We start from the raw sequence: 27017 nt of genomic DNA, 5'->3' as shown, positions 1-27017 counted from the left end.
TCAGGGCTGCTCATTTATTATTCACTTCTTTTGCCAAGGAATGCTCCATGATGCCTCAGGGCATTTTCATAAAATATACTTTTCATCTAGGGGTGCCCCTAGAAAAGCAGGGGCACCACCAAACATGTTTTCAGTGTGATGGGGGACTGCAGGGAGTTCTGCAGCACCCCAGCAACATTAAAAATAAAATACAGTAAGTTTTCTGGTTCATGAAATCCATGTAGCCAGAAAAATAAAATACCCCTCCACTTTGAACCACATGGAACGAATGTCCTAGCAAAGTGAACGATCCCAACCCTTTCTATTAAGGAGCTGGGGGCATTGTTCTCCAGAGGAAAAAGCTTCAGAATGACGCATTCTTCAACATGATTTGAAAAGAATGTGGTCAAAAACAGCACTACTCTTTCCTTTTTTTCCTCTCCATCTTTCTTTTCTTCCCTTTCCGTTCTCCCCTCATTCTGTTTTTCATCTTTGTTTTGTTTTGTCCATTCTTCTTTCAGGTGTCTTTCGATCTTTCTGTCCTTGTTCATATTAACGTTTAATTTTCCTTCCTGCTTTCCATTTTTCCTTTCCTTAGTTCCATTCTCACATTCTTGTTCCTTCCTTTCTTCTTATCATCCTCCTGTCCTTCCTTTGCCCCTCTCTTATCTCTCTTTCTTCTTGAAACCCTCCCATTTGCTAAGTCTTTATTTTCTTTCCTTTCATTGCCCTTTCTTATTTCTTTCTGTTATTTCATTCTATTTTCTGCTTTCCTTTCTTTCCCTCCTACTGTTTTTATTTACTTGTTTCTTCCTTTTTCTTTTTGCTACCCCTTTTTCAGGCTTCATTCTTTTCCCCTTCCATTCTTTTTTCCATTTCCGTCCTCTCCTTCTTTCTACTCACTTTTTGTGCATACATTTCATCTTACTTCCTTTTAACTTCCCTTCTTTCATTTTTTATTTGCATTCTTCTTCCCTTCCTTCAAGCTATTTCATTATATTTAACTTTAACTTATTTTTTATTTTATATTCAAAACATTTATTTTCCATTCTGCCACAATTCTAAGCTATTTTTCAATTGTTCGACCTCCTCTCCCATTCCACAGTTCACATTAATTCTTCTAGATCAGTGGTTCCCAACCGTTTGACTTCTGTGGACCGCTGCTTTATCTTTACTGGAACCTGGGGACCCCCAGTGAATCATTATTGGAATCCAGGGATCCCCCCACTGAGTTAATACTGAAAGCTGGGGACCCAATCTGTTAAAATTACTTAATTTTCTAAGCAGTCGCGGAGCCCCTGAGGAGGGTTCGTGGACCCCCTGGGGTCCCCGGACCTCAGGTTAGGAACCACTGTTCTAGAACTTATAGGTCTTTCCTTCTACCTTGCAACGACCTGCAAGCCAGAAATAAAAGCTAAGAAGGGCCATAATACAATGTAATCTGTGCCAGGCACCCCCGCTTATGCTGACATAGCGGGGGCTTTGCTACACCCTGGATCCCAAGAGAGCTTACTGTATTTTTTTAAAGAACACTTAACTGGCATTCTATGCTCATCAGCTAGAGCGCAACGCCACCTTGTGGTGGGTTTTAAACTTCATTCTGTAGTTTGAACAATGTTAAAAAAGAAACCTGGCCCTGAAACCATTCCCATGCCAGGAAGCCAGGCCCTGTGGCCAATCCCATACCACGTGTGGCCAAAGGGTTGGCTGCCACCAGGTGTTGGATGCAGAGTCTGGCCTTATAGCCACCCCACTCTGCACACAGCCAAAGGGTGGGGATCAGCGTTATGTATTGTGATAACACATTACTTTACATTAAAAAAAAGTTGAAATTTACAGAAAAAAACAAAGGTGTTAGGTTAACGTGATGCTATAGATAAGTATGGGTAATAATATCTTACTTTGCTTTAGAAAAAAACAAAGGTTAAAGGGATATTATAGTTTGTTGAAAATGTCAGTTAAAACATACAATTTGAAATGAACAAAACCACTGAAATTCACCGGTTATAGTTGTCTTAAGTAACCATAATTTGTGCCCTCTGCATGTACTGCTAATTATCCTATATATTACATCAGTCACGCCATGTTCTATGACATCATTAATAACATCACTACAACATTTTAAATGACATCATTGATGATAAAATGTGCATAGCGGGGGCGCAACTCAGATCCCAAGTGTTCAGCCCATGTCTGGGCAGTAACCGTTTGCAAACTGCTGAATCTTCTGCCTACTGTACTCTAAGGGTTGGCAGACATTTGTGTCGGCTACAATAGGATGGATCCTGGATTATTAATTCAATGTATTAACAAATCCCTCATGAATCAACTCAGTGTCTGCAGAATCAGGGGACCAGGCTTGGTAACTGTGCTGTTGGTGCAGCAGCACCTCTGCCTATTCTCTGCCAGTTCCACTGGCTTCCAATCCACTCCATGGTCAAGTTCAAAACGCTCTCACTGGTGCACTGGAGTTCATGAGGCACTTCTCCATATTCAACATCTCTGTATTTAATGTGTTTTTCTTCCAGAGCTCTAATCTTTATTCACTAAAAGTGTTACATGCGTAAATCCAAAGCTGGCTGTCACTCGTTTTCTTTGCTTGCCCCCTGTATTTGGAGTTCACTTCAACTGAACACCAGGACTACAGAATCAATACCTCATTTAGGGAACAGCTGAGAACCCATCTTCAGCTCTCGCCTTGGTATCCTCTGTAACTCAGCTTTGTCCTTCCTAGTGCCTAGAGACCTACGGGTTTATGTTCTCTACTACAAACCTTTGCTAACATAACAACTTCTCACCTTTATTATTTGCAGCTTTGCCGTGGAAAGATTAAATCACACTCTCACACACAATATCCTTCTCAGGCGACAACAGAATTAGTAATAATTATCATAGCAGATAGGATTGGAAATAATATCCATCATGCAGTTTTAGAAATAATCATCATATCAAGTAGGATTAGAAGTAATGAGGGTCAGACAGAAGAATAAATAATAACCTACATACAAGGCAGATTAAGACAGTATTAGCGATAAAGACCATTATGTTGATTTGGAAATAATAACCATTAGGGTGCTTTAGAAGTAATTAACATCAGAAATGTTAAGCAACCTTCATAGTAGGAATTAGAAGTAATAATTGTTATACAAACAAACCCATGTCCCTCTCAACCCCACCAATCCCATCGGAATCATACGTTTAGATTTTTCACACGGAGACACCAGCTGCAAGATGCTTCAGAAATCTTCAGGCAAAATCTTCCAGGAATTAGCGCAGGATTTGCCCAGGATTGCCACATGTTATTCCCCCAAATCATGTAGTCCCCATTATTACTCCGCCCCTAGAATTACCAAACTACCAGTAACCATAATTCCGGTGCGGAGAAATAGCAAGCATTTTAACCGGTCACTCATAATAAGGATTTACACTACCACCTGCACAGACTTGGGCACACAAAAAGAGACACACAGAACAAAATACAGTGGTCCCACTCCATTCCCTTTGGACATTCCAGATGTTCAGATCTTAGTACCTTCGTATGGCTTTAGTCTGGATAAGAAAGACTGTAGAATGCCCGGTTTGAAGATGTTTCCCATATTTAAGGAGTGTGCTTGTTAATAACTTGTTTACTTAAATTGAGAGGTGTATTCTTTTTAATATTTAACTCACAAAGGTGGTGGCTCCTTTTAGGCAAGTTCCACCAGGTGTGATGGTTCTTTCACCTTTGGTGAAATCCACACCATCTGATCTATGTTTTCCATTGGGCGAGGTCGGCCGCATGTGAGGTATGCTTTGTTATACCGAAGTCCAGATGTCCTCTCTCTGTTATGTTCTGTGTATTTGTAAAGTGCACTATCACCTGCGAGGGTATCCTGGAAGTGAGCAGGTGTGCGTGACAAGCCCTGCCTAGGATAGGTTGGTTAATTGAAAGGTCCTCAGCTTCTTGTGGAATTCAAGAGCAATGAGAAGGCTCTGGTGTAGAGTTGGAGTCATTTCAGAAGCGATGTAAGAGAACACACAACATGCTAATGTGATTCTGTGTATGCGTGGGATGTGTGTGAGAAGGAGTCCTATGGAGTGGAGGTGTGTGAGCGGTTGGTGAAAAGAGATGTGACTGTCAGGTAGGTGGGGCTTAAGTTGTGTAGAACCTTGACTTGGTGTTAGGATTTTGAAATGATTGTGTTTGTGTATCGGGAGCCACTGGTGCTCCCTGAGGTGTGGTGTGATATAAGGGAGATGGAGGAGAGTCTGGCTGCTGGGTGGTTTGTGGTCTTCTGGTGAATTGCTTGGTGATTCCCAGCCTAGAGGGTGTTCCCACAGTCCATCTTGTTGGTGACTAAGGCATCAGCAATGGCTTTTCTGGTGCTGCTTAGGAGCCATTTGAAGATCTTCCTCAGCATCTTCTGGTGTGGAAGTAGGATGCAGTGATGGTGTTGGCTTGTGCGGTCATGTCCAGTTTGCTGTCAATGATGATTCCAAGGTTCCTGGAATCGGTGCTGGCTGTGAGGGTCAGTCTAGATTTGGCCGACCACCAGTTGGAGTCCCACAGGGAGGTGTCCTTGCCAAAAATCACTATTTTTGTCTGGTTGGAGTTGAGCTTTAGACAGTTGACTTTGATCCAGTTAGCGACTTAGGTCATGTAGGCAGTGAACTTATTTCTTGGGTTCGGGTCTTGTCTGAGAGGGAGAGTATGAGTTGTGTGTTGTCGGGGTAAGAGATGATGTTGATGTAGTGTGTGTGGATGACATTGGCCAGAAGGATCATGCATGTCTTGAGGAGGGCGGGGCTGAACGATGAAAGTTGAGGCACTCTGCAGATGAGTTTGCAGGCTTCCAAAAAGTAAGGTGCCAGGCTAACAGCTTGTGTTCTCTCAGTTAAAAAGGAGTACATCCTGTGAAGAGCGGGTCCATGGATGCCAATCTTGTCCAGGCTCTGATCGGAATGGAGTTGAGACCATGTCAAATGCTGCAAAGAGGACAAGGAAGAGGAGGGCTGCCGTATCTCCTCTCTCGAGTATCATGTGGATGTCCTCTGTGGCAGCAATTAATGCTGTTTCCGTAATGTGGTTGGGCCTAAATGCAGCCTGGTAGCATCTAGGAGCTGGTGGTTGTTGAGGTGGCAACTGAGGCATCAGTTGATTAGCTTCTCTAAGACATGGCTTGGTCTGGTCGGAGTGTGATGGGTCTGTAGTTCAAGAGCGTGGCTGGGTCAGCTGATGTTTCTTGAGCAGGGGTGTGATGGTGGCAGGTTTCCAGGTGTCGAGCAATGTGACTGAGTCAATGGAGACATTGAGAATGATCGGTAGATGTTTTTTTGTGAAGGTGTGGTGGGGCAAGGGTCAGATAACGTTCCCGAGTGCATGCCATTCATGGAAGCTGCGGTTTCGACAGTAGAGACGTGGCCATGGGGTCAGGGTTCGTTCTTTGGGTACAATGGGAAGTTGAGTTGCGATAGTGACATGGTCTGGTTTAGGATCTACTTTGCTATAAATGGAGATGATTTTGTAACAGAAAAATTGTTTCAAAGGTCTTGGAGTGGGGGGTTTGGGTTGGTGATGCAACTGAATGCAACAGGAGACAAGGTGAAATGCGCTCTGCAAGCATTGTGCACTTGCTGTACTGTATCCGCTGGTGATAGCGTCTAGGGTTGAGTTGGAGATGTCTTTATCTGCAATGTCTTGACTTGTTCCCTGTGTAAGGATATCGGAGTCTGCTTGTTTCCTATAGTTTGATTAAAGAATACAGGACTAAGAAAAATGTCAAAGGCATGAGAGTTAATATTTTTCCCACACGAGTGACAGTATTACTTTATTGATAATACATATTTGGCGTACGGCAACAGCGTTTCAGGGGGAGTCTTTGTTTTCCTTTAGTGGACAACACTGCTTGTTCACTTCAATGTGACAGCAGGGTTCTCACATACCTTGAGTGTATCCCTAGTCATTATGTAGACCACTTTTTAAATACAGGAGAATATTCTTCAAACACCCCAAAGAGCTCAGGGGAGATCCTTCCTCACATAGGCTGGCAGTTTACCCCCTATCCAGTCACCATGCCCTGTCCATTACCGTAATAGAGCGCCTGCGGCTGTGCTGCTATTGTCAATGTCTTGCAAACCGATTATCTGGATTAGTTATGTAGAGCAAGCTTTGCCTTGGAGGGCAGCTCGCTCTGCACAGTGGATGTATACTAAAGAGAGCATATAACATATCATGGTCTTATCATCATTGTGGTCATATGTTCATTGATCAAGTAAAGGATAACATTTATACATAGGAGGTCTGGGGGTGGGCGTATGGGGATATCCATTGGGTCATATATTCTTTGCAGATTGGCTGTGTTGTCTGGGCTCCTATTATTATTTTAATTCAGTTTGTTTAAGCACTTTCGGCACCTGAAGAGCGCGTAGAGGGCTTATGGCCCAACATACTAAGGCTGGATCATAAGGCAGCTTTGTTTTTTTCATTTTTTTGCGATCAGCTAACTTCCTTGTCACCTGAACTTAGATTTGTGCTGTCACTGAATGAATTAATGATTCTCAGTCCAAAACTATCATCCAAAGGAAGCTGCAAAACCTCCTGCCTTATAAATATGTATGAGGCAGGAATCAAATGCAGGGTTGGAGGCCTGTGAGGGGCAGCAAACAAACAATCTCTACATTCATATTCACTGGATGTAAACTTTTTTTTCTGAAAAAAGCTCATATCCTTCAAATGGACAGGAATGGCTTTCCATAAGAAAGATTGCCATTGTGTGACTGACATTGGGAGGAGGAGCATGCGGACTTCCACTGGACCACCGTCTGCGTCCCTCTACCCCCGTACTCGCAGCTGGAGTCTGCGTACTACGCACAGCTTCCTCTTTGTGGACGGCTACCCCCTTCTTTGCCAAGTCTTTATTCCAGCAACATTTTGTGATGCAATTACAGTCGCAGATGATTAATACGTGCCTTTGTTATTCGTAATAGGGAGCAGGACCCCCTTTTCAAATCCGTTGCTTCTTGCATTTCACAATCAGATGCAAAGGGCACTTTTCAAGTCGACAACTCCTTTCCGGCTTGCAATGTGTCCGATGTATATTGCAAGATGCCTTTTTGCAGTCGCAAAGCCTGTGGTTTAACTAATTGCAATAGAAGAGACACTGTGGGCCTGATTTAGAGTTTGGCGGATGGGGTTACTCCGTCACAGACATGATGGATATCCCGTCTGCCATAGTACGATCCCATTATATCCTATGGGAATCGTAATACAGCGGTCGGAATATCCGTCACATTTGTAACTCGTCCGCCAAACTCTAAATCAGGCCCTAAGTTCCCTGAAGTCACCTGATCAATTACCATAGGTGGATGGGGTTACTCCGTCACAAGCGTGATGGGTATCCTGTCCGCCATATTACGATCCCATTATATCCTATGGGAATCGTAATACAGCGGACGGAATATCCGTCACATATGTAACTCGTCCGCCAAAGTCTAAATAAGGTCCTGAGTTCCCTGAAGTCAGCTGATCAGTTACCAGAGGTCTTTTTAGTCTTAACAAATGTCAGAAACAAGACTTTCTTATATGAAACCAAATATTGGAAGACTGTATGGCCTGTCGCTTTATTGAACTGAAGAGCCATTCTCACCCTCCGCCTTCCACACCTGTCTCCTCTTCCAGGTACCTGATAATTGAAAATTTCATCCCTCCGGAGGAGAAAAACAAGATCATGAACCGGCTTCTTTTCGACTCTGAAGAGGACCAGTGGAAATTCCAACCTCTTGTGCTTCCTGGGAAGTAAGTGTAACATTTCTGACACTGGGATTAAATTAACAGTCTGGTTCCATTATTTGTTGGTTTACATTTCACTGCTTTTGTAACATTAACAATGACTGTACATCCGCGCAGGAGCCTTTTTATCCAGATTGATCTCTTGTTATTCATTCAATGAGAATAGTTAGTGCTGTACAAAGAAGGCTTAATAGTAACTATCAGAATTGGGGACAAACTTGTTTTTTAATAAATATTATGGCGGTCATTATGACCCTGGCGGTATTACAACCGCAGGGCCAAAACGACGGGAGCACCGCCAACAGGCAGGCGGTGCCTCCCGGCGTATTTTGACCGCAGCAGTAGCGCCGCGGTCGCACCGCCGGGGCCGGTGGTTTCCCGCCGTTTTAGCCCCGGCGGTGATAATCCACCTGGGGATTATGACTCCCCTACCACCAGCCTGTTTCTGGCAGTTTGCACCGCCAGGAAGAGGCTGGCGGTAAAGGGAGTCCTGGAGCCCCTGGGGGCCCCTGCACTGCCCATGCCACTGGCATGGGCAGTGCAGGGGCCCCCTAACAGGGCCCCGTGCAGCTTTTCACTGTCTGCATAGCAGACAGTGAAAAGCGCGACGGGTGCTACTGCACCCGTCGAACGGCCGCAACACCGCCGGCTCCATTAGGAGCCGGCTCCTATGTTGCGGCTGCATCCCCGCTGGGCCAGCGGGCGTAAACTAGGTTTGCGCCCGCCGGCCCAGCGGGGATGTTGTAATGGGGACCGCAGGAGTGCGGCCGCATTGGCGGCCACGCTGCGGTTACAGCTTGGTGGGCGGCAACTGAACCCCTATATTTTTTATTTGGTTGACTTACTTCAAATAAACGTTGTTTATCAAAGACAGTGAGAACAAAAGAGCATAAACACAATATCATTTATTAACAGTTAAATGTTAAAAAAAAAGATGAAAATATAATGAGAAAAATAAGACTATCTGAGATCCAACAGCAACTTATATGTGTGACAAAGATACATTGAGTAAAAATAAAAATATGTCTTGATTGCCCAGTTCCTCCACTTTTCCTTCTGGTGATTCAGGATATCCCCTGAATCCATGGCTAATGTCACATGTACAAGACCAAGCCATATTGCATGGACATTCGTACAGCCGGGCCCAAGTCCGCTCTCACCATGCAAGGTTTTGGCCATTTATTCTGACGAAGGCATGATTTTGATGGTTGCATTGGGAGGTGGTGTTCTGTAGTACACACCAGAGAAGGTATGTTGCGTAATCATTATCTGAACTTTGGGTGCATGATTGTACCATAAGGCAATGCATTCCCTTGCCTGCAGTCATGGAGGAAAGCAGCGACAGCAGTGGCGGTGATGTTTTTGGGGAGGACCAGCAGCATCAACAATGCAGTTAGGGACACCTGATTATGGATGCTTTCTGAGTAGCTGTGTCACAATCTTGTAATTGAAAATCATGACCCATTGAGAGCTGGTAATTAGAACAGATGCATAAAAACCTAAACCGCCAATCAAGGTCTCAACTAACCTTATAGTTTGTCACACACATGCACATTCATAGTACAAAAAGCATTGGCAAAGGCAATGTATCGCCTTTTAGAGGCAGTAGCCAATTACTTGACTTTGTCAGTGCTTGTTGCTGAACAGCACCTGCAAAAGTTAAAAATGGCTTTGTTGCTGATGTTTTGCGGACAAAAACGGATGGATGCCTCGGCATGTGTGTATGCGTTGTCAACGGGAGATGTGGGGCAGGCGGGAGAGCCGGGGAGGTGCACTGGAGCAACTAAACCACAAGCAACAATACAGAGAAGCAGGAAGGGGCACTGAACAACAGAGGAGCTGGGAAGAATGTGAAAGAATAGAGAGGTGCTGAGGCATGTGAGGGAAGAGGAGCACATGGGAGAGAGAGCAAGAAAACACATGCACTCTCATGGAGTGCTGATAGAAAAAGTATCTCCCTAAATTTAAATAGTGAAAGGGCACACGTCTCCAATCAAGAGCATGATTAAAAGAAACTGTTCTCCAGGGCATGAACAACCATAAAAAGAGGAAGGAAAGCAATAAATAAGAAGCAAGCAAAGGAGTTAGACAAGACAGTATAGTGTGTATAGGTATTTTGACAACACAGAGCTAAAAGCTATCTGTAGGAACAGCATAAAAATGTTTTGCAAGTGCTGCTTGGTAAATGGCCTTGGCTTGGTGTCGTTGGCCTTTTGACTTTGCTGCTGGCTTCAAGGTGGCAGGGGAGGAGTTACCAAGTTGGGCCATGTGTGCAGTTCCCCTTCTAGCATCTGAAGTGTGGAAGGGGAGTTTGCATGGATGGTGGTGTAGAGGAAATGGATGGTTCAGTGGATGAAGTGATACAGTCCCAGGCAGTGAACTCTATAATCTGAAACAGTCAGGGGCAGCTCCTCGATAGGGGCGGAGGAGCATCGCCTCCTCTCCCACCTGCAGCGGCAGCTGCAAACCTTTTCCCAAAGAACAACAATAAACTGTGTTTATGATCGTTTTTTGGGAAAAGGGGTTGGGGCCACGGGGGTGACATGCACTGGGGGGAGTGCTTAACACTCCCCCTCAGAGCACATGTGTGTTTGGCTGGCAGTCTCGGGCCGGCCAAACACACTTGCACACAGGGCTCTCTCCAGCCCAGCAACACTGTTGCTGGGCTGGAGAGAGTCTGCACAGACTCCCAGTCTGCCTCGCTCCTAGCCAATCCTGACGTTCTAAGCAGCGTCAGGATTGGCGCAGGGCAGGCTTGGAGCCTGTGCCTTTAGCACCAGCGAGACGGGAGGAGTCAGAGGAGCAGCGCAGCGCGGGAGCAACCCCACCCCTTTCAGTAAGCACGAGTTGCGACTGGAAGCAGTACGCTCTTTTAGCGGTTCACCCACATTCCAAGGGCGGTGAATGAGGTATTTGAGCTTGTCTGGCCCTGAACCATCTCTTGGTTTAAGGTAAGTATGATGCTGTCATGTGATTGAGGGCCCGTGTGTTGGACCACGCTTGGCACCTCTGAGAGACACCTCTTCCTTCCGTAGGATGCCTCGCATTTCTTGAGAACCCAACCAGCTATCAGTTTGTCTGTCTTAAGTGTTGAGTAGTATCTCCTTTCCCTTTTTCACATCAGTAAGGTGCATAGTCAGGTCATTATCTGCTGGGACTTGCTTAGCAATATCGCCTTCATCTGCATCAGAGGTTCGATTCTTTCCTGGTCATTTGTCAAATATGGAGAACCCCAGTCTTCTTGAGCCTTTTGTTTAAGATGGGCCACTAGCTCAGTGCCTGCTTCTACCGTGTGGACCACCTGCACACCCTCCATTGGCGACTGCATCATGTCCTCATGGCTGATGTGTACCTCAAACTCTGCAATGATTTCATGCTGCACAACCTGGGCAGTTTTTTTTTTAAAGAATCTCTATATTAGTTTTGGCGCTTTTAACGCAAAATCACATTACATTCGTATTGGTAACCGTAAAACACAGGAGAAGAAAACAAAAACAATCACTGTCATTCCAATGCTGGTATTGTGAGGGATCATAATATATATACGCATGTTCATAGCTATATCATGGATAATAAAGCAATATATTACATTCTATGTTCAACAACAGTATTACCCAATAGGTACCCATCTAGACAGTTCATCCTCAATTGCAACCTTGCTGGCATCACCCTTCCTCATCCGACTCAGTTTCCCACCACACTCCGTCCCTCAAATCTCTGTAGCAAATTGACCCATTTTTGAAGACCTTGAGCTGCTCTATCCTCTCGTCTACATTTCTTTAAGCAAATTTCTTCCGCCATGGACCATTCTGTGCCATCTCACCTCCATCCATCCATGCTGGTGCCCAATTGCTCCATCCATGTAATAGCCACCCTGGCTACGTGTAACATCAGTTGTGCAGTATTATTGTGCAAGAAGTTGCTAACACCATGATGTAGTGGCTTGTATAGACTGGTACTGATAAGGAGGCCACTAGGAGGCATATTTTGGGTGATGGTACACACACAGTGTGTCTCTTGACGTCATAAGCATGCAGGTATCAGCACAGACAGAAGTGTTGCTTGAAACTATGGTAGTTACAGTAGATGTCAATGTTGGGTAAGATGCTTAGCCAGTGATGGCAATGGCTGTAGCTCTTGTGTTGTCTACTGACTGTGTAGGTATGGATCACTGATCTCTCAGTGGTGCCAGCACTGTGGTATTTGCTGTTTCAGGGGCACCACTTGTAGCTGTGCAATGAACTTCCTTCCATCTTTGATGGTGTTGGGTGGAAGCCTTGCTGCTTGTAAGGGCTGCTGCTTTATAGTCAGGGCTCCCAGCTTTCAGTTTTTACAGATCTTTACAGCTAAATACAGACAGAAAACTACATTGTAAGTACACAAAAATACGGAAAATAGGCCTTCTTTGGATGATTTTCATTACTGTCAGTCATGAGTGCCAGGTCAGTAGGTGTAGAAATTGAGAGGTAGGGAAGATGAAAAAAGACAATAGATTTCCTAATTCATCTTAATTAAGTGTAGATATAGAATTATTTATGCTATTCTACAATGCAAGTGTTTTCAGATATCGCTATTGCACTGTATACCGCTAAAACCTTTTAAACATTCAAATGTGAGAATACATTTATCAGTTAAATAAATGTGGAAAAAATACCCATTGCAGCTTCATTCATACAGTAAAAACAAAATAAAAACGGATAAATATAGAAAAAATAAGCAAAAAATAAATATGGATAAATTCAGACAGAATTGTCAGAAAAATAAAAACCATCAAACCGGGGGTCGTACTTATAACGCCTTTGTGCCTAGGTCTGGCTGGCTCTTGGTGCCTAGCATGAGGCAGAAGGATGTGGTTTGCTGGTTCTTGGGGTTTTGTATGGTGCAGAAAGTTAATTTTTGCTGGTATGGCATCAGGACTTGGATGGCACGGTGAGCCGTGACTTGCTGGCTCTTGGTGCCTAGCATGAGGCAGATGGATGTTGTTTGCTGGTTCTTGGGGTTTTGAATGGTGCAGAAAGTTAATTTTTGCTGGTATGGCATCAGGACTTGGATGGCACGGTGAGCCGTGACTTGCTGGCTCTTGGTGCCTAGCGTGAGGCAGAAGGATGTGGTTTGCTGGTTCTTGGGGTTTTGTATGGTGCAGAAAGTTAATTTTTGCTGGTATGGTATCAGGACTTGGATGGCACGGTGAGCCGTGACTTGCTGGCTCTTGGTGCCTTGCGTGAGGCAGAAGGATGTGGTTTGCTGGTTCTTGGGGTTTTGTATGGTGCAGAAAGTTAAGTTTTGCTGGTATGGCATCAGGACTTGGATGGCACGGTGAGCCGTGACTTGCTGGCTCTTGGTGCCTAGTATGAGGCAGATGGATGTGGTTTGCTGGTTCTTGGGGTTTTGTATGGTGCAGAAAGTTACGTTTTGCTGGTATGGCATCAGGACTTGGATGGCACGGTGAGCCGTGACTTGCTGGCTCTTGGTGCCTAGCGTGAGGCAGAAGGATGTGGTTTGCTGGTTCTTGGGGTTTTGTATGGTGCAGAAAGTTAAGTTTTGCTGGTATGGCATCAGGACTTGGATGGCACGGTGAGCCGTGACTTGCTGGCTCTTGGTGCCTAGCATGAGGCAGAAGCATGTGGTTTGCTGGTTCTTGGGGTTTTGTATGGTGCAGAAAGTTAATTTTTGCTGGTATGGCATCAGGACTTGGATGGCACGGTGAGCTGTGACTTGCTGGCTCTCGGTGCATGGCCCTTAATAGGTCTCGTCTGAGATAGCGCATGCGTTGTCGTTTGCAAGAGATTTTATGATTTTTTTTCAGTGCGTTCCTAGCTGTGATGGACACGCTTCAATTTAAATTACTGATGGATCAATGCAATTGAGTCTGCCTGATCCAGTGACGGACACACCATACTTTCTCAGCAGTAGGTATTAAACACATTTACTCTTTGCCCTTGTGACATAAGTATTGGTTGGGTTTAGTAGAGGAATTTGCACTCATTATGTAGAATGTCACTTCCCCTCCATTGTTGTACCCAGTCCTGGTGAACCAACGCTAGTGTGGCAAAAATGGAAGAAGGTTTTCACAAACTATGCCAGAGTGTGGGACTAATCTCAGTTGTGGACGTAAACATGGAGAAGGCCAAGAGGTTCTAGAGACATTACCGGAGCTACCCGCGACAGAGTAAAGATCTCTGAACGAATATGAGATATAGACCCTCAAGTTAGATGGACATTATCTTCCACGAGTGAGTACTATATGGGACAACAATATTTCGGGACAAGGGAGCAAGGAAAAGAGGGATCGGTGGAGGATTTTGTTGTTGCTTGTCTTCTTTCCACCCACACCGCCTCCCACGTTGTGCTTACCAACTCCCTAGTACCCACTCATCCTATGAAGTTGGTTACCTCCTTCCTGGGGTGTTGCTTGCCCCCTCCCACCCTGAGAAAAAAAGCACTATGATAGCGCATTTTTTTCTAAACATTGACAAAGCCAGGGCTTTAAGTGAGCCGGGTCCTGCCAGTGCTCAGCACTGGCAGTTCTAAAAAGCAGGTTCTGAGACAGGTCCCTGTCGGGCACTTCAGTTTTGTCCACACCCTCTGGGTGAAAAAAAATATCTTAACTAGGCAGCAGTACCACTCTTACTGACTTTGATGTAACTTCAAAGAGACTCTTTATATTTCTTTCACAGTCTCGACGTTTCAGAACTAAAGCATTTTCAATATTATATACAACAACCTCACTTTTGTTGTTTATTTATCTTATGCAACTAACAATCATTGAGAAAACCAATAGTCCTGGCTTGTTATAGGTGTAATGTTACTTGTTGTATTCAATATCTGAATGCAACGATAGAAGCAGCAAAATACCAGTCGGGCGGCACACTGTGCTAAACACAGATTTTTAGTTTGTAGGTGTTTTTAAGCCATGTTCTTAATTACATCAGCCACACCCCTTTGAGAGACCCCCCCTCCCCCAGTTTTTTCATCCCACACAGAGCCCTGGACAAAGCCAAAAGCTCTTGTGTAGGAAAGACCTATTGGCTCTACCAGTGCTTGTGTGTTATCCCTCATACAACTCCTGTATGGTGTTTCTCACAAAAAGGACACATCTCTGTGTTTCATCCTTCTCAGGACATCTCCCCCCTGTTTGCCATCCCACCCAGGACCATGGTCCCGGGTGTGTCATCTTTCAGTGCACATGCCCAGTGTTGGTTCTTACCCCTACCCTTTTTGGTATCCCTTTAGGATATCTGTCCCAAACCCTTCTTTCTATTCAAGACTGGTACTTCAAAGGGCGAGAGGATATCATAGGTGGAGAGGATGTGGCCTAACGGCCAGAGCTGCCGACTTTGGAGATTGAGTGTAGGAGGCTGGCCTGGTGTGTGGTGGGTACCTATGGTACTTACACTTCATACCAGGTCGCAGTATCCCTATTAGTGTAGTGTAGTCGGTGTCCAGAAGCCAGGCTCTCTAGAGGTATCTGTGGATGAGTAGCCAAGGCTTATCTAGGAGGCATGCATAGCTCATGCAATACCACTGTAGTCACACTTAATACTTACACACATGAAGGAAAACACTCAGTGTTACAAAAATAAAAGTACTTTATTTCAGTGACACAAATACCAAAAATACCACAGAGGCTATACCCCCTTAGGAGTTAAGTAATACACAAATTATATACAATAGTATGCAGAAATAGGCATAAAAACAGTTAGAAAACAGTGCAATTAGTGAAAATCACAATAGAGAGAAATGGCCCTAGGGGGAGCACAAAGCATATACTAAAAAATGGAATGCGAAAGTCGATCCCCCACCTAGGTAAGTGTAGTGTGTAGAGGGGAGCTGGGAGTACTAGGAAAGCCCAAAGGTATGTACCACAACCCATCTCAGCGACCAGGGAAAACAGGAGTAAATCACAGTAAGTTTCCCAGAACATGCACAGAGAAGTAAAGAAGAATATTGCAAAACACAAAAGAGACTGCAAGACACCAACAGTGGATTCCTGGATAAGAGGACCTGTGGAAGAAGGGAACCAAGTCCAACAAGCACAGCTGATTCCAGGAAGGGCAGGAGCCCCTACCCACCAGGATGAAGGTGCAAGAAGTGAACCACCAGTGAAGAAGAAGAGTCAGCACTGCACCCAAGAAGACGAAGTCGGGTTCCTGGAGGATACAGATGATGTCCCACACCGGAAGGAGGATTGCACTCTGGTTTGTGTCCTTGTGTTCCGTCAGCAAGCCTTGGCACATTCAAAACTCACGGTTAGCGGAAAGTGGAGCTGCCGGGGACCAGGAAAGACCAGGTAGACTTTACCAAGGAGAGGGAGTCAGAGGGGACCCTAAGCACACAGAGAGCCTTCAGAAGCCCAGGCAGCACCCACAGGAGTCCCACAGGATGGGGACAGGATATGCTGCAGCCCATAGGGATCCCCTGGGACCCCAATGCCCTGGGTACCGTATACTAGAGGCTTACATGGGGGCACCAGTAAGCCAATTGTGGGATGAAATACAGTGATAATGGTTACCAACAACTAAATTTAGGGGAGAAAGCATACCTACTGGGTTCCTGGTTAGCAGAATCCCAGTATACACAGTCAAACACACTGACAAACACGCCAAAAGTGGTGGTAACCAAGCTAGAAAGAGGCTACTTTCCTACAGGAAGCAGGTTGGAGTCTCGGCGTCCGGTCAATATTCTGTGATTCTGGGCAAATCACTAAGGCACTCATTATGACTTTGGCGGTCTCTGAGCAAGACCGCCAAAGCCACGGGCCCCAGAAGACCGCCAGTGCTGGCGGTCTTCCACCCGCCAGATAATGGGTACTGCTGGATTTCCGCCACACTTTGGGTGGATATCTGGCAGTAGCCATGCTGGCGGGAGGTGGCACACCGGCGTTGCTACCACCTGCAGCGCCAGAAGGACGCCGCCAGCCGTATTAAGACCATTAATACGGCTTGGCAGTGTCCTGCTGGCAGGGCGCTGCCGGCGATGGCAGCGCCCTTTCCCGTTCCCTGCCGGACGACCTCCTCGCCAGACAAGGTAAGTCGGCCGGCCGACAGGGGGGGGGGAGGGGGGTGGTGTTGTATGTGCGTCTCTGAGTGTGTGGTGCCTGCATGTGTGTGTGCGTGTGTGAATGTGACTGTGAGTGTTGTGTATGCGTGGTTGTATGCATGAGTGAATGCATGTATGAATGTCGAAGTGAGTGCGTGTCTGCATGTCAGTGTGTATGCGTGTGAGAATCCGTGTTTGGATGTTTGTGTGTATGCATGCCTGAATGCGTCTGAGTATGTGTAAGCGAATGCGGGGATGGATGCATGTGAGTGAATGCATGCATGGATGACTGTTAGTGGATGCGTGTCTGGAAGTGTAGGTGAGTGGGTATATGCGTGCTGTGTGTGAGTGTCTGTGTGCATGTATGTGGGGAGGGGGGCGCTATGTGTGTTGGGGCGCTATTTGTGTAGGGGGGTGGGTGTGCTGCAACTGTAGTGGGGCTTGGGGAGGGGTCAGGTGCTTGCTGGGGGGGGAGCCATCTACCGATGACAGGGAAGGAATTCCCTGTCACTAGTAGCCCTACCGCCATGGTTTTTGTGGCAGTGCTACCGCTGCGGACACCATGGCGGTTGGCCGGATCCTAATGCCGCCAGCGGTCCTCTGTGGACTGCCGGGTCAGAGATGAGCATCTCCAGCCCAGCAGTTCATACCACCATGGCGGTATGAGTGGAGATGTGGCGGGTTGGCAGAGGCCAACCACTCATAATGTGGCGTTCTTGACCGCCAGCCTGTAGGTGGTGGGACCACAAGGGTCAAAATGAGAGCCTAAATCTCCCTGTACCTACAAAAAATGAATGCGTCCTTCTGTAGTGTAACTGGAGCTCATTTTAAGCGCTCCAATACCATCGGGTCGACATAACGCTTTATAAAGTTAATAAACCGATGCCAGGATCTCATGAAATAAAGTCTTGTGTATGTAGGCCAGCGCTGGGTGCGCTTCCCACTGTGCGTCGTGTAATTTGCTGACGCGGCGCGGTCCTGGGGACAGCTCCGCGCCCTGGTGGCACAGAGCTCTCCTGGCACCGACAGCTGCCCTACTTTCTGTAGTGCTCAGGAAGGAATACATTGGGATATTGTTCCCTCTGCCCTGTTATTTCCCCCGAAGAGGAGCTGTTCTGTGTCTATCTACAGAGCGGGTTAATCAGGTTTCTGGAAGGGCAGCAGCTGGGCAGATCTCTCGTCGATAGTGTTTATGAATCTTTTTCTTAACATATCTAATTTGAGCAACTTGGACAGAAAGAAAACAAGATTTTGCACAAGATCACACAGAGGGAAAGACGAGATAACAGCTCAGGCTTCCTGACTGTGTGTTCAGGGATCCCGAGGCCTCTTTTCCACATATCTGGGACCTGCTTTTAGTGCAACGAGAGAACGTCCGAGGGAGCAGTGCACAGACAGGGCTCACTGGAATAATCCCAGGCCGGGCACTAGCCAGTCTCCGCCCTGTGCACTGAAGTAAATGGCACGGATTTTTGGCACCTTTATGCACGTCAAACATTACAATGATCTCTCACCAGAAAATCATTTTCACATTCATCAGGGCAGCTCAATAGTAACGAATACAGTGAAGGAACTGAACTGCCCTAAACACACAGTGACACCGGAAGAGGTGACCCGGATAGAATCCTAGAAGGATGTGGAAATGACGTATAGACCCTGATAGAGCTGCGGGACGGGCACATTTGTTTCACTATCATTTATGAAGCACAGCAGTGCAAATTGTACCACAAAATACAAAAACGTTCAGTCATAACAGTAAAATCCACCTACCACCGAAAATGGTGAATACAAGTTACCTAAAACACCAGTCAAGATAAAACAGGAGGTCAGGAAAATGCTTGAAAACATAGCCCTTCTCGAAAGACTACAGAGATGAAGGAAACCAGTTCAGTTCTACAAATAGTAGATGAGCACAAAATGATGCTCTATGCAACACCCTGTACCAGTGGTTCGTGACCTTTTGGCCTCTGTGGACCCCCACTTAATCATTACTGGAACCCGGGGACCCCCACTGAATCATTACTGAAAGCTGGGGACCTAATCTGTTAATATTATTTAATTTTCAAAGCAGTCGCGGACCCCCTGAGGAGGCTTCGCGGACCCCCAGGGGTCTCCGGACCACAAGTTGGGAACCACTGCACTATACAATACACTATACAGCGCACTATACCTATGTTGATAGTATAACGGTGAGATGGAAGGTGTTCTCGGACTCAGTGGGTCCAACACATAATTTGTACAAAAATGACTACTGAGACTTTTTATACATTAAAAATGACTAATACCAGCCCACCATGCTATTCTTGTGGCAAGAATATGTCATTTTAATATACATAGAATTATTAAACAACTGTTGTTGTGTTCATTATAAAATTAGGCAAGCAGCGCCACCGCGTGGCTGGCTGTCATAAGTTCCGGTGTTGACAATTAACTGCTGGTGCCGAGCACCGTAAACCACTGGCTCAAATTAAGCATTGAATGGGTCAATATTGAAGAGTCTGCCTTGTTCCAAGAGCGCTGCACTTCAAAGGTGTCCTCTCATCTCAGACACGTTCAACACCGCTCAATGTAAGTAGGTTAGTGCACCTGCTGTTAACACAGGCCAGCACCCTATACATTATAAGCATTACAAAAATTATTAGCTACATTGATTGGAAAAGCTGAGATAGAAGACTGGACATAGGAAGAAGGGGATGTCGTTGCCCGCCCTGTCCTGTTCACCCCAAGTCTGCCGACATTGGTCTTCATCAAATCCCGCTCTGCCTCCAGCATCACCTGCCTGCCTACCAAGGCATAGCTCTGCGGCTGGGCTTTCCCTTGTGAACTGGGCTCCTGCTGCTCCACAGAGCAAAGAAAATCTGAGTTTAGAAATGTGTGTTCCTTGGTACTGCGCATCGTTGCTGTGAAGCTGCTTCTACGCACATACATCTAACATAATGCCAAGCTGAGCAGACATGGGAAGAGGAGAGAGACGGGCAAAGGGAGGATGGTTAGGACAGGTAAAGGGAAACATCCAGGGACTGGATAGACATTAAAAAATGCCATGTTTAGAGCACACAGGCAGAGGAGTTTCGGTGTCAAGTCCGCTGTGTGGATTAGTGAAGCTGTGCTGCCCTTCTACTGTCTGACTGGCCCTGTGTGTGCTAACTAGGGTGACACTGGACGTGGGCTGCTTGTGTCACAGTTCCGGGAGGACCTGGCTTGGCAGTTCAGGGTGGGCTGTTCCCATTGGAGCAGGGTCGAGTGAATTGCATATGGTGGGTCCAAACTGAGGTGAAACGGTGCGCAAAATAACAGTGGGCTGGGATGCGGCTCAAGTGATTACCAGGGGCTGAGATTAATTCAATCATTCCATCCATCACTTTTTTGTGTACTTTAGTGTCTCTCGCTAAGTAGGACTGGTACGCCCAGACATAGTTCTTGTTCACACTATGTCACTGGAACTAAGCTACACCTGGCTGATGAGCCCTAGCTAGGACTAAACTGGTCCTGGGTTGCTTATCTTCCAGTTCAAGGAGGAGCTGACCTGGCAGGTCAGGGTGGCCTGTTCCTGTTGGACCAGGGTCAACACTGATTTGCATATAGCTGTGTCCAAACCGAGGTGGCATGGTGTGCAAAATAATGGTTTGGGATGCAGTCTGAGTAATTAACCATGGCTGAGATTAATTCAAGCATTTCATTCATCACTTTTTTGTACACTTTAGTATGATGGCAGAGAGCACCTTCCCTTAGACTCTGAAGGGAGGGGCAGCCGCACCTTCCCTGATACCCTGTGAACACACATGCACCAATTTCCATAAAAAGTTCAAATTTTTACTTCGCCACTTTTGAAGGGAGAGTCCTGGGAAAGTGTTCCCATATAAATTCTTTCCTAGTAGCACTTGCATGAACTCTCTCTAATAATTACACCTAAATCGGATTAACTCAGACACAGCGGAGGACCAGCATACACCAAGAAACAAATGACCTTCCACCAACTGGACAGACACCTGCGATCCAGCTCCTATTCCTCGCATACACCCCCTGGATCCGCCCATCCAACAGGATTCTTCTCTCACCTGGTGGCCAAAGCCTAGAAACGACCTTCCCCTGCACCTCTGGAACACCGTATGACTCTGGGAATTCAGGAAAGGACTCAAGACATGGCTGTTCGAATGTACAGAGCACCGCAAAGCAGGTAGCAACTCCAGCGCTTTGAGACCCTCATGGGGGATTGGCGCACTTTACAAATCCTGTCTGATTGATTGATTGACTGATTAAGTTAATCCACTACTGGAAACCGGAGGAAATGCTTCAGCTTCTGCAGAGCACAAAATTACCACAATAGTAACAAGTTTACAACAAAAATTAATAAACCCCAGAGTTAACAACTAACTGTGGGTTATGGATTAGTGTAATATATAAATGCAATTACAATGCAACACAACACAATACAATACGTTTGTCCAAAACATGAACAGTGAAACCACACTGTCGGCATTCCAGATAAAATAGCATTTCGCCTTTTGAACACTCCCCGTCGTCCAAGTCAGTATAATTTTTCCTGTACACTCTTCTCATTTGGCACCACCCAGTGGCGCTACAGTAAGGATGCTGATTTACTTAGCCTTTAAGACCTGCCAGACACATTCCAGAATAGACACTTCCGACCCCTCCCTCTCCTCCACCTTATTGTCATGTACCAGTTGTTGGCTGTTGTGATCCTGTGGGCCCCTCCCTAAGACCTGGTCATGTTGTTGTAGATGCTTTGACCCAGGGTCAGAGGTCAGGAATTACAAGGTATTATATTTACCCAACAGCACCTGATATTATGAGTGCTAATAAAGCAAACATTCCATTACCCTGATCAGCGTTTTCACCAGTGGTACTTTAATGAGACCTCGGATTTCAGTACAGATTCATGTAGTGCCTGGAAGTTTTCCAGTGCACGGACCTGTAACTTTGCTTACAGTAATTTGCTTGTTTATATAGTGCTGCTGTTTCTGTTTGCTATGTTTAAGTGCTGTAAATATCCGGTGTTGCTATTATCCAATGCAATGGCAGTCAGTTTATTGACCTCAGAAAGATTCAAGGCTGACTTTGTGCTTGTTTATGTATTGCTTCTATGTGTCTGTGCTACGTTTAATTAAATCATTTTTTAAAGCAAAGGCAATGAATTCTAGTTTTGAACTCCATTAGAAGTTTGCCTTTATGGAGGTATGAGCCTGTGACTGTAATACGTATCCATGCTGACATTTCCTGGGCAGCACAGCTGATGTTCCATGTCATTCTTCAGGAGATAGCCCCTTCTCTCTGAGTCTGGGTAGATGCTATTCCACTGCAGCATCAGATTTCTGAAGGAAGAGCCCCACTGGCTCCAGGATTGCTGTGCTCCCAGCAATGGCACAAACAGAAGCCAGTAGGTCAGGACCGACATAGTTGACATCTGATTGGTGCATTAAATCAAGCTTCCGCTTTGCTTGCTGGTTCCCCACAGTACATCAGGATACAGAGGGTCTCAACGTTTGATAGGTCCATCATTCTTTCGTGCCCTGTCGCGGTGAGGCCGGAGTCTGCACTGGTGCACGAGTGATAGGAAAGGCCTTCTTCCATGAAAAGCACTTTACCTGGTCCTCGTGGGAGACTGCAGCACTTACTACCTTATTGTAGACAACCTAAGTGTACCATGTTCACCGGGGCGTGCCAGCTCTTTCATGGCACTTTGCAGATGGGGCTCTGAATTATTCATAGCCCTTGTCACTTCTTTTCTCTCCCACACCACTATATTCTATGTTAAGTAGCATTTACCTGCCTACTCCTTTCTGCTTCTGGCACTTAACCTGTTGCTGGACTGTACAAGACTAGTTCTTTTCTATGATTTATGATCCATTTGCATCTCAAATATTGCACTTTGTGAACATTGAGGCCTTCCTTAAGTCCTGCATGTGTAGAGCAGCACTGAAGCTTTTCTTTGCCAAACACTGCATCATCTGCCCTTTCACTACAGCCATCTCACCAGCTCCTACTATGATAGTCCCATTACCTCTTCTAGTCGTGCAGGCTCTTATTCTTTAGTCCTGGCACATTTTAGTTCTGAGTCTTGAGTATTTTTTTACCTTTTTAGGTCGAGTGCACAAGCGCTTTGACCTGTTGTAAGTATTGTGAGCTTTTAACCACGCCCATCACGTTCTCTCATTCCTGGGCTTCCCCTTTCAAAAAATCACTTGATATCATTGGTAAATGTTTTACGTTTGTCCCGCCTTGAGGCTATTTTTGTCACGCCTTGCAGACTGCCCTTGTTACATGGATTATTGCACGATTGCTGATATACATCAGTGTAGGAGAACTATTTCTTTTGTCTCTCCCCTTCATGCTGCATGGCAGCCATGGTGCTCACAGCACGTACAGGCACAACTGCGTGAACTCAATCGGCGGTATTAGAGTGCTGGTCATATTGTTCTCAGTTACCTAATCAGAGTAATTTCTTGTGGCTCTCCCCTTAAACCACTTGAAATTGGTGAATGTTTCACTAAAACAGAAATCCTCAAACTGAAAGCAGCTCTCCCAGCACAGCGGGAAATCTGACACTACAATATTCACTGCACTCGGGAAACTCGTCCCATAATGCTTTGCAAGCATTCTTTTCCAAAACATTTGTGCTCATACCTCAGCCTGTGGTGGTCCTAGGACAATAGGACCACCACCAATATGCTCACAACAATGTGCTATTTCTGTCTACAGCATAGTTGGATCTCCACACTAGCTTACCCCCCCACCACCACCATTTGGTATCTGCTTAACCTTTTTCATGACTGGAACTTTTATTTTATAGCTGAGAGTAGGTTGTCTTTTAAGGGCCTTATTTGTAATATCATTGCTATAGGCCTGTTAGCCCTGAATATTTGTAATGATACTACACCCTCTAGGGGCTGAATACTGCATTACTTTCTGCCATTTTTTTGTGTGGTTATGCTCTCTAGAGGCGAATTATATTACATGACCATGTTTCTCACAAATGCTGTTTTCATTGTAGGGCTGTTCTAAGCATTACAGTCATATCAATATATTAAGATATTCATGGCACAGAAACTTGTCCCATAATGCTTTGCAGGGCATTACTTTTACAAAACATTTGTGCACGTAACTCAGCCTGTGCTGGTAAACCCTCCCACCATTCAGTGTCTGTTTAACCTTTCTCAAGGCGGGAACTTTTGTTTTACAGCTGAGTGTAGGTTGTGTTTTAAGGGCCTTCTTTGTAATATCATTGCTATAGGCCTGCTAGCCCTGAATATGTGTGATGTACTATGCCCTCTAGGGGCTAAATATATGGTTGCACTGCATTACTTTCTGCCATTGTTTGTGTGGTTATGCTCTCTGGAGGCTAACTTTATACAGTTACATGACCATGTTTCTTACAAATGCTATTTTTCACAGTGGGGTCCTCTAGGGGCTGTTCTAAGCATTACAGTCATATCAACATATTAAAATATTTGTGGCATGGAAACTTGTCCCATAATGGTTTACCAGGAAAATGTTTACAAAGATATAGAAAAAAGTATTGAGGACTTAAAATTTTCAGATTGGTCTCCTTGCCTACCTATAGTTACAGTACAGGATTGTTCTTATGTCTCTTTCCTATGTGTTTGTAATTATTTCATTGCTTTTGCTTCTATCGCTTGGACTAAACAGATTTTCCATCCGTGCAGTGTCCGCTTCATGAAAAATTTATGGTTCAATGTTGGTCAGAGTCAATCATCTTCTTGTCTTATCTCATGACCTGCATTTCTAGGACGGCGATGTGAATATCTCCTTCATAACTTGCTTACCCCACTCTTCTCCCTGCTAACAAATGTTTCACTCTTGTACCATGTTTATTCCCTCAGGCGATGTGAATGTCTCCTTCGTATCCTCCTTGCCCTGCTCTTCTGCTTCTTCCCCAGAGAGTCTGTCTCTGGAACTTTGAAGGTGGAAGGTTCTATTTTGTAATCGCGATAGAAGACAATCCAGCTCTCTATGATTGAACGCTGCTCAATCAATCAATCAATCAGTTTTTGTAAACGCAGCTACTCACCCATGATGGTCTCAAGGCATTGGTGGGGAGGGGAGGAGCCTCATCCGAAGAGCCACGTCTTGAGGTTCTTCCTGAAGATGGTGAGCAACGGGCTTTGTCTGAGGTGCAGGGGGAGGTTGTTCCAGCTCTTTGCTGCAATGTAGGTGAAGGATCGTCTTCTGGCGGCGGTTTGGCGGATGCGAGGGATGGTGGCCGGGGCCATCGGGGCGGAGCAGAGGGATCTGGCGGGGGTGTGGAAGGAGACGTTGTGGTTCAGGTAGGCTGGTCCTGCATTGTGTATGGCCTTGTAATTGTGGGTGAGTAGCTTGAAGGTGATTCGCTTTTCGACCGGTAGCCAGTGGAGGGTCCTCAGGTGTTGGGAGATGTGTTCTCGGCGTGGAAGGTCCAGAATTAGTCTGGCAGCGGCGTTCTGGATGAGTTGTAGTTTTTTGATGTTTCTAGTTGAGGTGGCGGCATAGAGGGCTTTGCCGTAGTCGAGTTTGCTTGTGACTAACACATGGATGACTGTCTTGTGACAGTCTGCTGGGATCCATCTGAAGATCTTACGAAGTCTGCGGAGTGTGTGCCAGCATGAGGAGGTGACTGAGTTTACCTGGCGGGTCATAGATAGGGAGGAGTCGAGGATGAAGCAGCAGCCAGGAGGTCAGTGCAGTTGCTCCGCTCTGTGATAGGGGAAACCATTCTGAATTTCTCTGATTGGACTCATCTTCACTCTGTAATGGGTGCACTTGGCTTCTCTGTGATTGGCTGCCTACATCCCTCTCTGATAGTGATAGGTGTCACTCTACCCTTCTGTATCTGGACTACGCTTGAAGGCGAGAGCATGTGTTAACCAATATAACAATGAAAACAGTAGCTTGAGAAATAAATCAGTCACAGTGTAACAGAGTGGGCAGTTGACCCACCGAGTGGATTTTACTGAAACAAGAGGTAGTATGTCTGATAATGTCTTCCTTAAACAGGGGTTTGCTCACACTGAACCCACTAGCGCTTGAGTGAGTGCTTACAATATAATTTGGATATTCCAATCAAGGTTATGTGTGGTCTTAAAAACTATCTAGCATTAACAGAAATTATAGATTTATTCACTTTGGCCCCGGTGCCCATGCACATTTTTAGACTACTTTCAAGTGAGAAGAAAAATAGAGTCCACATTTTATTATAAGAGCGTGTGTTGGTGTTAGTGATATCAACTGAGATACTTATCGTTGTGGGTATCGGGATCCGGCAGCATGATGGGATGACCCTATGATTTTCACTCCGATTGCTATATTGCTGGTGTGTGTTTGCAGGAGGCTGCTTTAGAAGGAGGATTATATGGTGAACCTGTGTGTCATTGACTTGACTTTATTTTGTTGATAATGAATTTCCACATGTACCATGCTGGAGTGTCTGGCGGTTCAGGAAATGTTTGTGGTGCCAAAGTTTTGAAGTTCTCTTAAGATCTACTATTGCTCTTAAGCTTGCTGTCTGGTTTGGATTTGGAGAAGTTTTGTTTTTCTTGGTGGCTTTGATGGTTTCTCCTTAGAGTGGTCATCTGGCCTTTAGATGTACGTGTCTTTTCTGATAGACAGATTTCCATGCCTTTCTTACACTAGTTTTCATGAGGTTGTTTTTACTTCCACTGTTTACGGTTCTTATTGTTGTTTTAGAATTTCAGAAGGACTCACCAATGAGGTGGAGTAGGAAGAGTTTCTAAGGGAAAAGCTACTAAGTATTGAGACTTTTCAAGAAATGGTTAGACTGGGTGGTTACTCTGTATGTAATGGAAAGATGATCGTAACCCAAAGAAGGGCAACTCTCCTTGGTCGTGACATCACCCTTTATGAACTATTAACTTATGAAATGAGATGGTGATCCCAGGTCCCTGGACCTTTGTATAACCCTTTGATTGAGAAATAACCCTGATAGAAACCGCCTGAAATTTGTTTGGAGTGTATTAAAGATTGGGTGGTTAAACATAACCTTCTTCCCCCAGGTCAGGCAGGAATCAGGAGTATCTCGTTGATGGTCACTAAACATTTTGTATCCGCCTGTTTGGGCCTCAAGTAAGGAAAGAAGGTAAAAAGGTGGAAGGGAACAGATGGGAGCCATTTTTGGACATTTTAAGCCATATCTCAAATGGAGATCTAGAATATGTTGTGGACAATACCTGTCCTTGCCCTAATGTTTCTATTTAAC

The 27017-nt window shown here is 45.5% G+C and overlaps 1 protein-coding gene across 1 annotated transcript in view; it reads left to right on the top strand.

The window, feature by feature from the left end:
- KIF3C (kinesin family member 3C) overlaps positions 1-27017 on the top strand; it is a 249396-nt gene that overhangs the window by 199469 nt on the left and 22910 nt on the right. The window contains exon 5 of the mRNA XM_069233654.1: positions 7637-7753. Within this exon, the coding sequence (XP_069089755.1) occupies positions 7637-7753 (117 nt within the window). The remainder of the gene's footprint in view (positions 1-7636; positions 7754-27017) is intronic.

The sequence above is a fragment of the Pleurodeles waltl genome, chromosome 5 (assembly GCF_031143425.1).
Source record: "Pleurodeles waltl isolate 20211129_DDA chromosome 5, aPleWal1.hap1.20221129, whole genome shotgun sequence".
NCBI lineage: Eukaryota > Metazoa > Chordata > Amphibia > Caudata > Salamandridae > Pleurodeles > Pleurodeles waltl.
Note: the sequence above shows the minus strand (reverse complement) of the source record. Positions and strands in the feature narration are given on the sequence as shown.